General features: G+C 36.4%; 1 protein-coding gene across 2 annotated transcripts in view; it reads left to right on the forward strand.

Moving 5' to 3' along the window:
- Positions 1 to 14,963, forward strand: part of ppm1h (protein phosphatase, Mg2+/Mn2+ dependent, 1H) — a 293,957-nt gene that overhangs the window by 135,490 nt on the left and 143,504 nt on the right. For both annotated transcript variants that reach the window (XM_039760843.1, XM_039760844.1), the window contains exon 2: positions 3,518 to 3,683. In XM_039760843.1, the coding sequence (XP_039616777.1) occupies positions 3,518 to 3,683 (166 nt within the window). The remainder of the gene's footprint in view (positions 1 to 3,517; positions 3,684 to 14,963) is intronic.

The raw sequence follows: 14,963 nt of genomic DNA on the forward strand, positions 1-14,963 counted from the left end.
TTATATTAAGACATATTTGTCATCTAAGAAGCAATTAAAGGGGCAATTAAAATGTTTTGTTATATCTTAAGAACTGCTGTATGTAAGTCAAGGGACGTTATGCTTAGACGATATAATGCACCAGTGAGACCATATATAGAGTATTGATTGCAGTTCTGGACACCACTCTACAAAAAAGATATAGCAGCACTTGAAACTGTACAGAAGAGAGCAAAAAAAGTGCATCCTTGGACTTAAGTACATGGTGTACTCTGACAGACTCAGAGAATTAAACCTGTTTAGTCTTGAACAGAGGAGACTGCGTGAGGACATAATCCAGGTTTTTAAAATCGTTAAAGGTATAGATAAAGTAGATCCAGCAGAATTCTTTCAATTTAATGGTGAATCACAAACTTCAGGACACCAGTGAAAATTAAGAAGTAGTGTATTTAATACTGAATCCAAAACATATTTATTTACACAAAGAGTTTTAGGAATCTGGAACAAGATACCAAGACAGTAGAAGTATCTGGATGAGATATTGGGACAGCTTAGCTATTAGCTAAATAAACAAGCTTGGTGGACTGAATGGTGGTCTGTCATTTGTCAAGTTTCTTACGTTGTTCTGTTCTATAAAATGAAAAGCACTGAGTGCTTTTACAGAGACATTTACTGTAGGCACATAACTGGAGTACCAACTGACAGGTGTGCTCCTGTTTCAGTTCACTTCTTTTCCTGTCATGTTACTGCTGTACAGATGTTGTCAAGCAACATAATGACATATGTGGGATCAAAGAAGGGGCTAGGGATAAGGTTAAGAACAGTACCAGAGAGGTACCATTTTAGAACAGAAGCAACATGTAGTTTGTGGGATTTTTTGTGTTTGCTCTGAGATGCATTGGCAGCACATAAAGAGCTTTCACTTGTGCTGCATCAGATACTGCTGGAGTATCCCATAGCCATGTATTGGCTGTTGGAATTTTAATGTTTTGAATAAATATTAGTTCTGTACAATTGAAGAACACAAAGTTTTTTAACTTCTTTTCATGATGTGATCTTATCATTTACTTAGATATATTATAGTGATGCACTTCAGATTTACTTTTACTAAAGGGTTTATGCTATTTATTACCAAAAAAGTAATATAATTTCAATTGGAAAATACAGAGATTACTGAAAGGTATTTAATTATTTAGTGTTATGATTTAGAGTTTTTCGCATGTATTAAAGTACTACGTTTTTGCCCTTTTGTAATATTTTGTTCAATTGTTATTTAAAATTACAGTCATTCTATTTTCTATTTGATTGTGCCACAGTGGTGCAGTGGTAGCTCTGCTGCCTTATAGTGAGGGGACCAGGGTTCATGACCCAGGACCTCCCTGCATGGAGCTTACTTGTTCTCTCTGTGTCTGCGTTGGTTTCTCCAAGTGCTCCAGATTCCTCGCACATTCCAAAGATATGCAGTTTAGGTGGATTGGTGTTACTAAATTGGCTCTAGTGTACTAGTATTTGTGTGTGTTCACCCTTCAATGGACTTTTGCCCTGTCTTGGGAGTTTTTCTGATTTGCAACCTATGATAGCTGGAATATGCTCCAGCTCCTCCTATGACCCTGTTCAGGACTAAAGGGGTTAGAAAATAATGGACTGGCTATTTTCTGTTTATTGCACCAATATTTTGTGTTGTTTGTTGTTGGAAACTGCTACAGTTGTCACCTCTTGACTTCTGGAAGTTGGGGTGTGTAATGTCATTGACTAGTCACTATTTAGGATGGTGGCTATCAAGTTACTTTTCCAAGTTTCTGAATTTCAGAATAAACCATCATGTGATAATTACTACTTTAAGATCTCCTGATAGTTAGGACTTCCATGTAATTGAATCAAATCTGATTTTGGTTAAAAGTTTCCCTTTGGCATCTTTTATTCTTTTTTTATATGTCCTCATTCCATTTATTTAACTTAGATTTTTTGGTCTGATCTCCTGGTCCTTGTCTGTATCATTTTTTTAGTCCAGTCACACCCTCTAAATGTCAGTTCATTTAGTTTACCTTGAATACAAAATACAACTTAATTGAAATTACTTTTTTATTTACTTTTTATAATTAATATATACCTAACACAGATTGTTTATGCAATGAGATATTAAAAAGTATTCTGTCAAAGCTAATAAAACATAACCTATTGCTTAGTGTTTGTTACTACTTTACATAATACATTTTTGTTCTAGTTTAGCTAGTTTAGTTTAAACCAGTGCTGTGTGCTCATAATCACTAATGTAATCTAATTTAATCTAAAAAATGGTCCATTGCTGTGCACAATACCTCACAATAGTTTTTTTCCAATGAGTGTTGCCTTCCTTCCTCCCAACTCTGACTCTCTTGGAGGAAGCTTGATGGCTTCATTTTATGCCAGTACTTCTGGTACCAGGGCATATCCCGATGAAAGCACTTTTGGATCAGCTAGAAGTCCTGAAAAATAGGGGTGGCTCTACAACTCCCATCATCATATGCTGGGTTTCACATGCTTACAAATATCCTGGAATGCTGCCATCTAGCAGATGGGGGAAAAATATACAAAATTAGGAGCCTTCTACCAATGCTCTTTTATCTTGTCCTCCTCTCTAGATAAGGGTCCCCTACTCATCCCGTATGGGATGCCAGATAATCTTTCCTGGCACTTACTGGATTCACTTAAGAGCTACTAGTTATACTAACATGCACATTTTTGGGATGTATGTTATCTGATGGGCTAAAATGTAATCTAGAACTGGTTTTTGCATTGTGTTATTTGTACTCAGTATGATGTCCAACCTTCCACCCTAATTTAGACCGAGTCAGTTAGAAAAGTGAAAGATGAATGAATGAATCGAGGCTATTTCTTTGGACACAGAAAATTCTTGGTGAAATGTTTCTTTATTTATTAACAGAATTTATTTTTATCAAATTAAAAAAAGCTGTTAAGTGGATTTTAAAAAATCTGAAATCAAACTATTCTATAACTGCTTTTTTGGATAAAATCATATTAATATGAATAGAGTTTTACATAAAAAACTAATAGTAAAAAGAGAGAGAGTTTATACAGAGATTAAACAAAAATTAAATTCGGTGAAGAAAACAATATGTTTGGACTGCTCATGGCAGAAAGTGCTTACTATGTAAACTGTGTATATTAGTTGAAATTATTTTTTTTCTGTAGTTTTAGCATTTTGTTTACTGTTGTTTTCATGTTTACTTCATATCAATTTATCAATTTCACAATTAAGTATACTTTATAGGAATAGATATAACTGAACTGAAATTCACTCTCTGATGCTTGTTAATTTTGAATCTTTCCTTAAAAGAGTTATTTATGGATTTTAAAAGTCAAAACTTTTCAGCTTGTTTTCCTGATAATTCATTCATGGCTTATATAGTGTATGTTGCTAAACCTATGTTGGCTCAGCTTACTTACATTTACTGCACTTTGTGACTGTGCCATTTTTAGAAAATGTGAAATATTTTAGGTATACCCCTAATTATCTCCATACATTTGTCTCCTACAGGGTTATCAATGCTGGGAAAAGCTCACTCAATGAAGACCAAGCATGCTGTGAAGTTGTTACGATAAAGAAGAAAACAGGTGCCACCTCAACGCCGAACAAAAACTCTGTATTAAAGCGTAGGTCTTCATTACCTAATGGTGAAGGTTTACAGCTGAAGGAAAACTCGGTAAGTAACCATCGCCAAAAATTAAAGTTGTTGTCTAGTATTTAACATTTACTCTAAAGCTGGGACTAAATTGAAAGAATAAAATTAACATAATTTTTTGTTTATTATTTTTGTCTTGGTAGAGTAATATATTGCTCTACTTTCCCCTTTTGTATTATTAATATGTAGCCTTTGTCAGAATACCTCTAATCTCACAGACTTACCACTATTTATAAGGTACTAGCAGAATACCCGCGCTTTGCAGCGGAGAAGTAGTGTGTTAAAGAAGTTATGAAAAAGAAAAGGAAAAATTAAAAAAATAACGTAACTTGATTGTTAATGTAATTGTTTTGTCATTGATATGAGTGTTGTTGTCATATCTATCTATCTATCTATCTATCTATCTATATATATATAATATATATATCTATATATATATATATATATATATAACAAAATACCACGCTTGGCAGCGAGAAGTAAAAGAAAAGGAAACATTTTAATAATAACGTAACATAATTGACAATGTAATTGTTTTGTCATTGTCATGAGTGTTGCTGGCATATATATATACAGTGTATATATATATATATATATATATATATATATACACAACACACACACATATATAAACATATATATACACATCATATATATATATACATATACATACATATATACATATACACATATACAATATAGACATCTATATATATACATATATACATATATATATAGACAGTTATATATATATATATACATATATATATATATATATACACATACATATATATATAGCAAAATACCCACGCTTCGCAGCGGAGAAGTAGTGTGTTAAAGAAGAAATGAAAAAGAAAAGGAAACATTTTGAAAATATAATAATGTAACATGATTGTCAATGTAATTGTTTTGTCACTGTTTTGAGTGATGAGTGTTGCTGTTATATATACAGTATATATATATATACACTTATATATATATATACATATATATATACACACACACACACATATAAACATATATATATACATATCTATACATACTGTATATACATATACACATATATACACACACACATATATACATGCATATATACACATACATCCACATATATACATATATATATATATATATATACATATACACACTGTGGCAGTAGGGGGCCCTAGTGCTCCCTTGAACCCTCAGGGATGACTCCAAACACCAGGTAAAAGCCCAAGGCTTTTTATTATTATTCTTCAGAGTGCACCAAGCACCTTCCACACTACTCATACACCAATACCAAAACACTAACCACTCCTCCTCGCCCAGACACTTTGCTCATCTCGCACACAGCACAGCTCAGCGTCTGGACTGAGGCACTGTCCTTTTATAGCCCCTGACCAGGAGGTGTTCCTGTCCCAACAGTCCACAATTCCTTATTCCTTCCGGGTCAGGGCAAACAGTCCTTTTCTTCAACCCGGGAGCACGTTGTTCCTTCCTGTCACATGACCGTGACGTACTCCTGGGTTATAGGGCACACAAGAGCCCATGAGCCCCCCTACAGCGACTCCCGGTGGTCCCTAAGGTATCCAGCAGGGCTGTGTAAAAACACTACATAGTCCATAAGGCCCTGCTGGAACTCGGGGCACGATCCTGCTGTCGGGAGAGCTCCTCCTGGCGGCCTGGGGGTGTGGACTGGCATGGGATCCGGCAGTCCTCCACAACACATACATATACATACACACACATATATACACACAAATACATATATATATACATACACACACATATTTATATAAACATATATATACATACATATCTACATATATACATACACACACACACACACACAACTATCGTATATGTTCAAGTTCTATTTAAATTTTAAATAGAAGGAATTTTTATTTAGTCGACAGAATATTATTCCGGAATAAATCAACTCAAACCTTAAATAACTTATAATATTTTGCTCTCCATAAAAATATATCCTGTCTAAATTATACAAGTTAGAAATAAAGTAAACGTTAAAAGAACAAACATTCAAATTTCTTTACTCTTATGTAATTTTATATAAAAAATAAACTTAAATTTTAAATATCCCAAAAGATTGTGCTCTCCATAAAAATATATCCTGTCACAATTATACAAATTCAAATATGAACATGCTGCATAACAAAACCTGGAAATATAAATAAAATTTGTTCTTTTCAGCAATAACAAATCAAATCATTCAGTTGTCTTTGCTCTTATGTCATTTTATCAGATTTGGACGCCTGGCATCTTTTTTTGCCAACAAGTTTGTTTATGTTTGGTGTGAGGTTCTGTGTTGTGGAGATTCTCAGGATGGACTGCAGGTGCTCATCAGTGAGGCGACTCCTGTGTGCTGTTTTGTTAGTCTTCATGACTGAGAAGAGCTTCTCACACAGATATGTGGTACCAAACATGCACAAGGTTCGAGCCGCATGTAGACGGAGCTGGAGCATTTTTGCGGGAATGGAGTGAATAAACTATGCGGGCCCTGCAGTATCATACTTTGCCTTCAGTGTGCCATTACACTGCAGCTCAATCACCTCCATCTAAATCTGCACAGGTGCAGTTTCCACATCGACAGCAAATGGGTTGCGAAACAACTGAAAATTCTTTTTTTGTTCTTCAAAGTCACCAAAGTGCCGTGCGAACTCAGTGCGCAGTGCGCAGTGCGCAGTGCGCTCAGTTTATCAGCAAAGTGCGTATTTGGGAACAACCAGCCGACTTGGTTCAACATTACTTGGCAACAGGGAAAGTGGGGCAAGTTGCACTGGTGCATTTGTGTCTCCTATAAAAGCAGCTTCACTTGAAATCACTTTGTGATTTTGCACGGGTAAAAACGTCTGCTGAAGTGTCAGATTCTTCTTTAACTCTTCTGCTTTCTGTATCTTCTGCATTGCATTCAGGTCTTTCAGGTTATCTTGATGTTTTGTTTCATAGTGCCGTCTTAGATTAAATTTTGTAATTACAGCCACATTAGCTCCACAAATGAGACACATGGGTTTACCGGCAATGTCAGTAAACATATACAGTAATCCCTCCTGGATCACGGGGGTTGCGTTCCAGACCCCCCCGCGATAGGTGAAAATCCGCAAAGTAGAAACCATATGTTTGTATAGTTATTTTTATATATTTTAAGCCCTTATACACTCTCCCACCCTGTTAACATTATTAGAGCCCTCTAGACATGAAATAACACCCTTTAGTCAAACGTTTAAACTGTGCTCCATTACAAGACAGAGATGACAGTTCTTTCTCACAATTCAAAGAAAGCAAACATATCATCTTCAAAGGAGCGCCGTCATAAAGGAGCGCCGTCAGGAGCAGAGAATGTCAGAGAGAGCGCAAAGAAAAGCAAACAATCAAAAATCAATACGTGCTTTTAAGTATACAGAAGCACCGCGATAAAGCGGCATTTTGTAGAGGAGCATCCGTGTCCTCTGTGCAAACAGCCCCTCTACTCACACCCCCTCCGTCAGGCAGAGAGAGTGAGAAAGATAGAGAGAAGCAAACAAGCACCGCGCGGGAAGCATATCTTATATCATTGAGGAGTTTTAGTTAATATGTAATACATGCTCTGATTGGGTAGCTTCTAAGCCAACCGCCAATAGCATCCCTTGTATGAAATCAACTGGGCAATCAAACTGAGGAAGCATGTAACCTAAATTAAAAGACCCATTGTCCAGAAAGCGCGAACCAGCTGAAAAATCTGTGATATATATTTAGATGTGCTTACATTTAAAATCCACGATAGAGTGAAGCCGCGAAAGTCGAAGCGCGATATAGCGAGCGAGGGATTACTGTACTCAGCCTCCCATAGGTTTTTAAAGGCTCTATGTTCAGAATCACCTTTTCTCTTCGGCATCGTGTGGGCTAGCTTCGCAATAACTTGCAGCATCATAAGCTAGACTTCATTAACGCGGTAAGTGTTCGGCAAGGCAGCTGAAGCGCTGCATTATGGGATCTGTAGTTTATTGTGTTACCAGCACTTCATATCCCCGGGCCATTAATAACAATAATACAGTATATAAAATGATCTCGCAGGCCGGATATAAATACACGCCGGGCCGGATGTGGCCTGCAGGCCTTGAGTTTGACACATATGGACTAAATAGAACTTGAAAAGATATATTTTTTCAAATGTGATTGCGCAATTCAGATCGAGTTGACGCGCACTACAGTACATCGAGCCCGCGTGCTATTGTGGTTTTGCCTGCGTGCCTCAATAAGTCATCCTCCCCTCGCTCTTACTTTTTTACCGTTCATCTAATGAATACACTGAGTATGGCTTTACCAAAACAATCATTGATCGCGAATAAAGTATCCATTATTCATACAGCTTCAATTGGTGATCTGTCTTTCTTGGTTAACCGCATATTTTTTCATACGTCTCAAACCAAGGGGATGCGAGGCTAAAATGTATCGGGAAGCGTGCGTACATACTCAGTGCATCCCCTCTCGGGAATTGAACCTCGGAATCCGGCGCTAGAGGCAAAGCCTCTACTATTGCGCCATGGCGTGTGGTTTGTCTATTTGAGCGTAGCAGTGTAATTCAGTTTTTGTTCAGCACTCTTTGGAACTGTTGCTTTTTGTCTGCGCACTGCGTCAGTTCACGTGAGCCGCTGAATATGTCACTCGCTCGCTTCTAATTGTCTTGCTGCCTTCTTAATTATATAATGCATGTTTTTTTCAGCGCTTTTTGTAGCTCTTCCTGGTTTTCTACGTAATGCGTGATTACGTGGGAGTCGTGATGATGTCCACGAAACTCCGCCCCCCACGACTTTCGAGCTCAACTCCATTATAGTAAATGGAGAAAAATAGCTTCTAGTTATGACCATTATGTGTAGAATTTCGAAATGAAACCTACCCAACTTTTGTAAGTAAGCAGTTAGGAATGAGCCTGCCAAATTTCAGCCTTCTACCTACACGGGAAGTTGGAGAATTAGTGATGAGTCAGTGAGTGAGTGAGTGAGTGAGTGAGTGAGTGAGTGAGTGAGTGAGTGAGTCAATGAGGGCTTTGCCTTTTATTAGTATAGATTATAGTATATAACATCTCCCCACCTTCCCTCCTACATCTATAACCCCAGGCAATTAGGTGTAGTAAAAGACAAGCAGGAGTTAAGTTACAATTTAAACAATGTATTATTGATAATATTCATAAATAATAACAATATGCAAAGTACATTTGAATATTGGCAACCATACAATTAAATGATTAAATGGTGATGTGTAGTTTCAGGCAGCACACAGACTTGTTAGTTACTTAAAAATGTCTCTAGTTAAGGCATCATTTGTGGTCATCTTTCTTCAGAACAGGCCGCATGCCTGTCTCAATATGGCTGCCGAGCTGTGCTCTTCATTCTGTCTTCATTCAGTTCATGGTGTGTGAGATGCTCCTTCATCATTTGGTAAGAGAGAGAGTGAGATTAAGCAAGCAAATTTATAGATTCTCTGTCCAACCCCTAGAGCCAATAGGACATTGTGGTACTTTAAGGCTTCTGATACAAGCAAGTTCCAAACAGCCATACTTCAGACCAATGAGGGAATAGAACACCTCCACACCTGCCATTCCTCAAAACCATATGTCAAGGTAATGTTTGGCAGTTAGGCAGCCTGGCTTACTTATGGGGGTTAAGAGACTTCAGAGAAACACTTGCCAAACTGGTTTCAGGCACTTTCCTGAAACCCGTCGTAAAATTCACTTTCCCGACTTAGTCCTGGTTTGGGGGGATGTAAACATGAATGCTTCTCACTAATGTAACACTAAAATTACATTGTTTTGCTTAAGTTACAAATAAAGACATACAAAATATTTATCAACTTATATGCAAAATCTCTCATCACAACACTGAAAAAATAAAATTAACATATGTTTTTGTTTATTACCCTTCTCCTATTATGGAATACCAATGTTGTGATTTTAATGTGCAGAATTCACCAAACAAAGATATAGCCTTATCACTCCTCAGTTGTCATAGTGTAATATACAGCATTCTTCACTAGATACGTAGTCACAGAGGTATAATACAGTCCCAACGTAGTGAGCTTAACTAAGGCATGAATGGAAACTGCACAAGTTTTCCTACCTTTCTGAGGGAATGTGCAAATAAAAATTCCATTGCTTTTGTGTCTGACTGCAAAAAAAAAACAGCAAAACTAAAACTCAACCAAAACAATTGAATTGAAAAAACAAATTTTACTTGTGATGGTCACTCACTGCTCTTTGACTTTCTTTTAGCTTTTTCTAAACTGACAGTGTCTTTGGCTGCCTGACAAACTGAGCATTTATTGACTGGCTTTTCTATTTAAGCAATTAGTGAACTGAGCTTAGCTCTTGACTGTTAAATCGGAGCATTCTGTCATGTTGTGTTTTTGGTTTCTGGCCCTGATTTGTCTTTCTTTTGCATTCAGTACTTCTTCCTTATTTAAATTATGCACTAACTGTTGACCATCTGTGCTTTTCTTTGAACTGATACCCATCTTCAGATCCTCACTTATGTATGCCTTTGCGGCAAGCATCTCACCACATATGGAAAAAATGCTTCCCTTGTACATAACAGCATGAGATTCAAATAATGGTCTAAACATAAGCATGTGAAGAGAAGATATAAATATGGTGTTGGGAATGATAGGTAGCATTTGAGTGACTTTATCTTGTAGAACAGCAGGTGCCCACAGAATCTTTAACCCTTTATCATACTACTTTATCATAGTAGTGAATATGTGTTTTAGTATCAGCTGATTCAGTTCTTTCTATTTTTGGACTTTTTAACTTTATTGGAAATGTATTTTTTAAATCTTTATAATTTCTGTTGTTCTAACTTTGATGTCTATACAGAGCGATTCTGAATAGCAGTTATAGCCCTTTTACAACGCTTGCAATGGTGGCAACCATATTGTTATAGCAACATCATTCATTGAGACTCAGGTGACAGGCAACATCATTGTGTCATGCCTATTTAGGATGGCATTGTGGAGCGATTGGTATTCAAGCATTGAATCAGGTTCCATTTCACTCACAGTTCCTTGGCTAGAACAGCAGAAGGCATGTGACCCAGCTCTGCTTCCTTCAAGAAGCCGCATCCCTTCTAGGACTGCTGAAAACCCAAAGACACAGGAAGTCGGTGTTTAGTCTGGAACCAATGTTGAGGAAGGCAAATCACTCTCAACCTCTTATTTTTGGCCTAACGATTTGAAATCTACTTTTTGCCAAAAACAATGAAACAGGGTGACCATGTTGTACCACAACTCTTTGTATGTCTAATGATTGTTCTTTTTACCTAAGAGTGTAAAAAAAAATATTTTGAGATGAATGAATTTGATATATTACAAAGTAAACTGCATTTTAAGATTTCAGAAATTCATTTTGAGATATCCCTAAAAGTTAATTTAACTTGACATACTTCCAATGGTTCTTGGATACAATTTTTTCCCCCCATTTTTAAAACTGAATTAAGAGAATTTTATAAGTCAACATAAAGGTGGATTGGTGGAGGTGCTGAACAATTTTGTTGCAAACTTATATATTAAGTAAATTAATATATACAAGTATATTAAATGTACATGAGAGCATTAATTTAAGGTGTGCTCCTTAGAATATTTCACATAGATCTCATCATTCTTTAATTTAAATAAAGAGGAAATCGATACTCTATATTGACGAAGCACAATGTGAGCAGCTTTAAATTGTCCATTATGACTGAACAATGCTCACTGTAGCACAATAGTTTAAAATATTTATGCCACATGTCAATTTTAGTGTAATAAACAGGATCGGCTCAGAGACATTAAGCAGTTTTAAAGAGCAGTCAAACAGACTCTGGCCCAAACACTAAGGTTGAGATTATCATTCTGGAGTCTAATTGGCAACAGGAAAATCAAAGTCACTAAATTGATGCTTGTTGTAACCAAAAATTGAATTTATCTTTATAAGATTAGAGGAGAATTATTTGTCTAATGTAGTCTGTACTTTATTTTCACAAAGTTCAGATGCCAAATAACATGGGATCCTTAAAAAGCCCACTTCCCATAATATCACATCTCATATGCCCAGAAACATGCAGCGTCACACCACAACAACAAAAACTTCTTTTTTCTTCTCTCAATCCTAACTAAAGTGTATCCTTTGTTTTATCCTAAACTAGCAAAATACCCGCTCTTCACAGCAGAGAAGTAGTGTGTTAAAGAAGTTATGGAAAAAAAAGGAAACATAAAAATAAAAATAACGTAACATGATTGTCAATGTAATTGTTTTGTCACTGTTATGAGTGTTGCTGTCATCAACAATTTGATTATCATTATTTCTTTCAATCAGGTTCATATTTGGAGGATGTGTTGTTTTTAAGTTATATTCCGTGTTTGTCAACCGCTGTAAAGATAACAGGTTTCATTCATTGAAGTGTTCACTACCCAAATCGGTACTCGTGAATCTAAGATGTTTAACAGGCATTCCCGGTATTAACTTGTGGATTTGCCTGCGAATATTTAGCGGCAGCGTGTCTATGAACTTGTGGAATTTCCTGCAAGTATTTAGCAGCAGCGTCTCTATTAAATTGTGGATTTGCCTGCGAGTACTTCACAACAGCGTCTCTGTGAACTTGTGGATTTGCCTGCGAGTATTTAGCGGCAGCATCTCTATGAAGTTGTGGATTTGCCTGCGAGTATTTAGTGACAGCGTGTCTATTAACTTGTGGATTTTTCTGCGAGTATTTGGCGGCAGCGTCACAAAGATGTTTTCGTCTAGCTGCATCAGAAAATGTACCACGACGTCTGACACGCCTTCTTTTTACTGTTTTCTCACAGCTTGGATTGCTGCTGTCTTAATCAGTCATAATGGTTTGTTTCAATTACGTTAGTATTTGCAGGACTTGTGTTGAAGTGACATTCGGCATCTGTCAAGTGTTGTAAGCATACAACCGGCTTCATTGATAACTTCGCATCCAGCTTTTGAGAGTTGAAACATTCATAAACATTAAAGTGTCCACTACTCAAATCGTCACCTGTGAATCTAAGATGTTTAAGAGGCATTGGCGGTTCTCCAAAGGTGTAAAATACACCCAAACAATTCAGCGGCAGCCATCAACTCACATGCAGAAGCATAGGTGAAGGGCTTAAGCATTTCACTCTTCTAGTGCTCCTATGTAGTATAATTATCTCCTGTACTGTCATCGGTCCACACCTTGAACCTGTCCCAGTCATTCAATACATAAGACACAATGTTCCTAATATTGAGCCTGATATGGCCGTGCAATATGTAACACAGAGAATGTAAAAGGCAGGCGGCATCTCCGGGCATGGAAACCACTTGGTAAGTAGCAGTTCTTTGATCGATGGTGGTCACCTCATTAGACATGTTAACGGGGGTACGGTTGGAACGGTAAAAGAAATGGGTACCTGAACAATGTAAACTAAGTCTAAAATACCTACACTATAACTATAAGCGTAATAAACAAACAATAAAACAGCGGAGAAGCCGTGGATTAAATAAAAAGGCTGCAGTTACCAGCACAATAAAACAGCGGAGAAGCCGTGGATTAAATAAAAAGGCTGCAGTTATCAGCAAGGAGACTTGAATACCGTGGTGAAGCAAGGAAGGGAATGAAGAGACCGGAGAGACAGACGGCCTTATATGGGCAGGCAGCCAATTCCGTGGGAGGTGTGGGGATGGGGGACGCTACTCTGCCTCACACAGCGACTGAGCTGCAGGCTATGGACGTATATATGTACGTAAGTAGGATTCAGGTTTGACCGTTACGCATAGAATTTCGAAATGAAACCTGCTTAACTTTTGTAAGTAACCTGTAAGGAATGAACCTGCCAAATTTCAGTCTTCTACCTACACGGGAAGTTGGAGAATTAGTGATGAGTGAGTCAGTGAGGGCTTTGCCTTTTATTAGTATACGTAGATATGGCAGCAAAATTTCCTAGTTGGCTTTTGAAAGCACTATACAGGTCAAAGCTCTGTGATCTTAAATTGCAGATTGTATAGCATTTTTATAGTCCAATTATTCTCATAACATATAAGAAGGCCATCTCATTTTTTCCTGCTACTGACTTAGTTATCTACAAATAAAAATTGTAGCCATTAATGCAGAGTCCGCAATTCAACCTCAAATTAAATTTATATAATACACTGGGGCATCTGTTTAAATGATTTCTTTGCATATATTATAAGGCTAACTGATTAAAATTAAAGCAGTTTTAAATATCCAGTAAATAGCCACACATTAATAAATAAAGTGGCCCCATTTAATTATTTTAATGATAATTCTGGCTTTTATTGATACATACAATATTCCCTTATTTGAATCTTCACTTGACAATTTTGCCTTTCCATAAATCTTGGGCTATAGGCTAGCAAGAAGTGATATTTAAGGATAAACTTCAATAAGCTATCAAATACCTAATAGCTGGTAGCTAGCAAGCTTAAAAGTCTTAATAGTTGACCATAAAAGCAAAACAGGTATAGCTATGGTATTAATATAATGACCTCCTGATCCTTATTTCTCATGTATAGTTACGTTTAGCAACTTCTGTCTAGAGCTACTAATTTTGATGATGTTTTTGTAAAGAATAGCTTTAATATAACAAGAATATTGAAATGGCAAACATTGTAAATTTGATTATTAGTGTTTTGTACGTATAGTTTTTTGTATCTTTGATTATGTAGTGTTTTTCAAAATTGTGAAAGGTGTATTTTCATAATTAAGACCTATCACAAATATTTTTAACATTTATATATAAAAATTGAATAATTACTCCAGTTAATTCAGGAATTTCAAATGACTTGATTTTAATCTGTTCCCACCCTTTCCAGTAAATACTCACTCAAGAATGAGAATTGTGACACACCAATATAATAGCAATATATTTAAAGTGTGTTCATACTCAGAAAACCTTAAAAGGAATACTGCACCCAAAAATGATTTTTTAACATGTTACTTATATAGTGTATGTTTTAATGGTGGCCGAGAAAAAAATTTAATCTCATATTTTCTTGGAGGAAAATACATAAGAAAGATTCACATAAACTGGATATTGTGTTGCATAACCCATATGTCTTTTATACAGTCAGTTGCTCAAAAATTCAAAACAAAGTATTTTTACTAAAATGTTGTTAAATACTTAAGCCTGAACTATTAGGGGCTTTATAACCAGTCATTTCAAAGACTTACAGGTAAGATTTTCTATCTTGAAGACCCTCCTCCATCATTTTTCGGTCAGAAGTCCTGTCTTCTGTCCCAAAAGTCTCAATGTATGTTTTTTACAACATTTGCTGGTCACCTATTGATC

The sequence above is a fragment of the Polypterus senegalus genome, chromosome 8 (assembly GCF_016835505.1).
Source record: "Polypterus senegalus isolate Bchr_013 chromosome 8, ASM1683550v1, whole genome shotgun sequence".
Lineage (NCBI taxonomy): Eukaryota > Metazoa > Chordata > Cladistia > Polypteriformes > Polypteridae > Polypterus > Polypterus senegalus.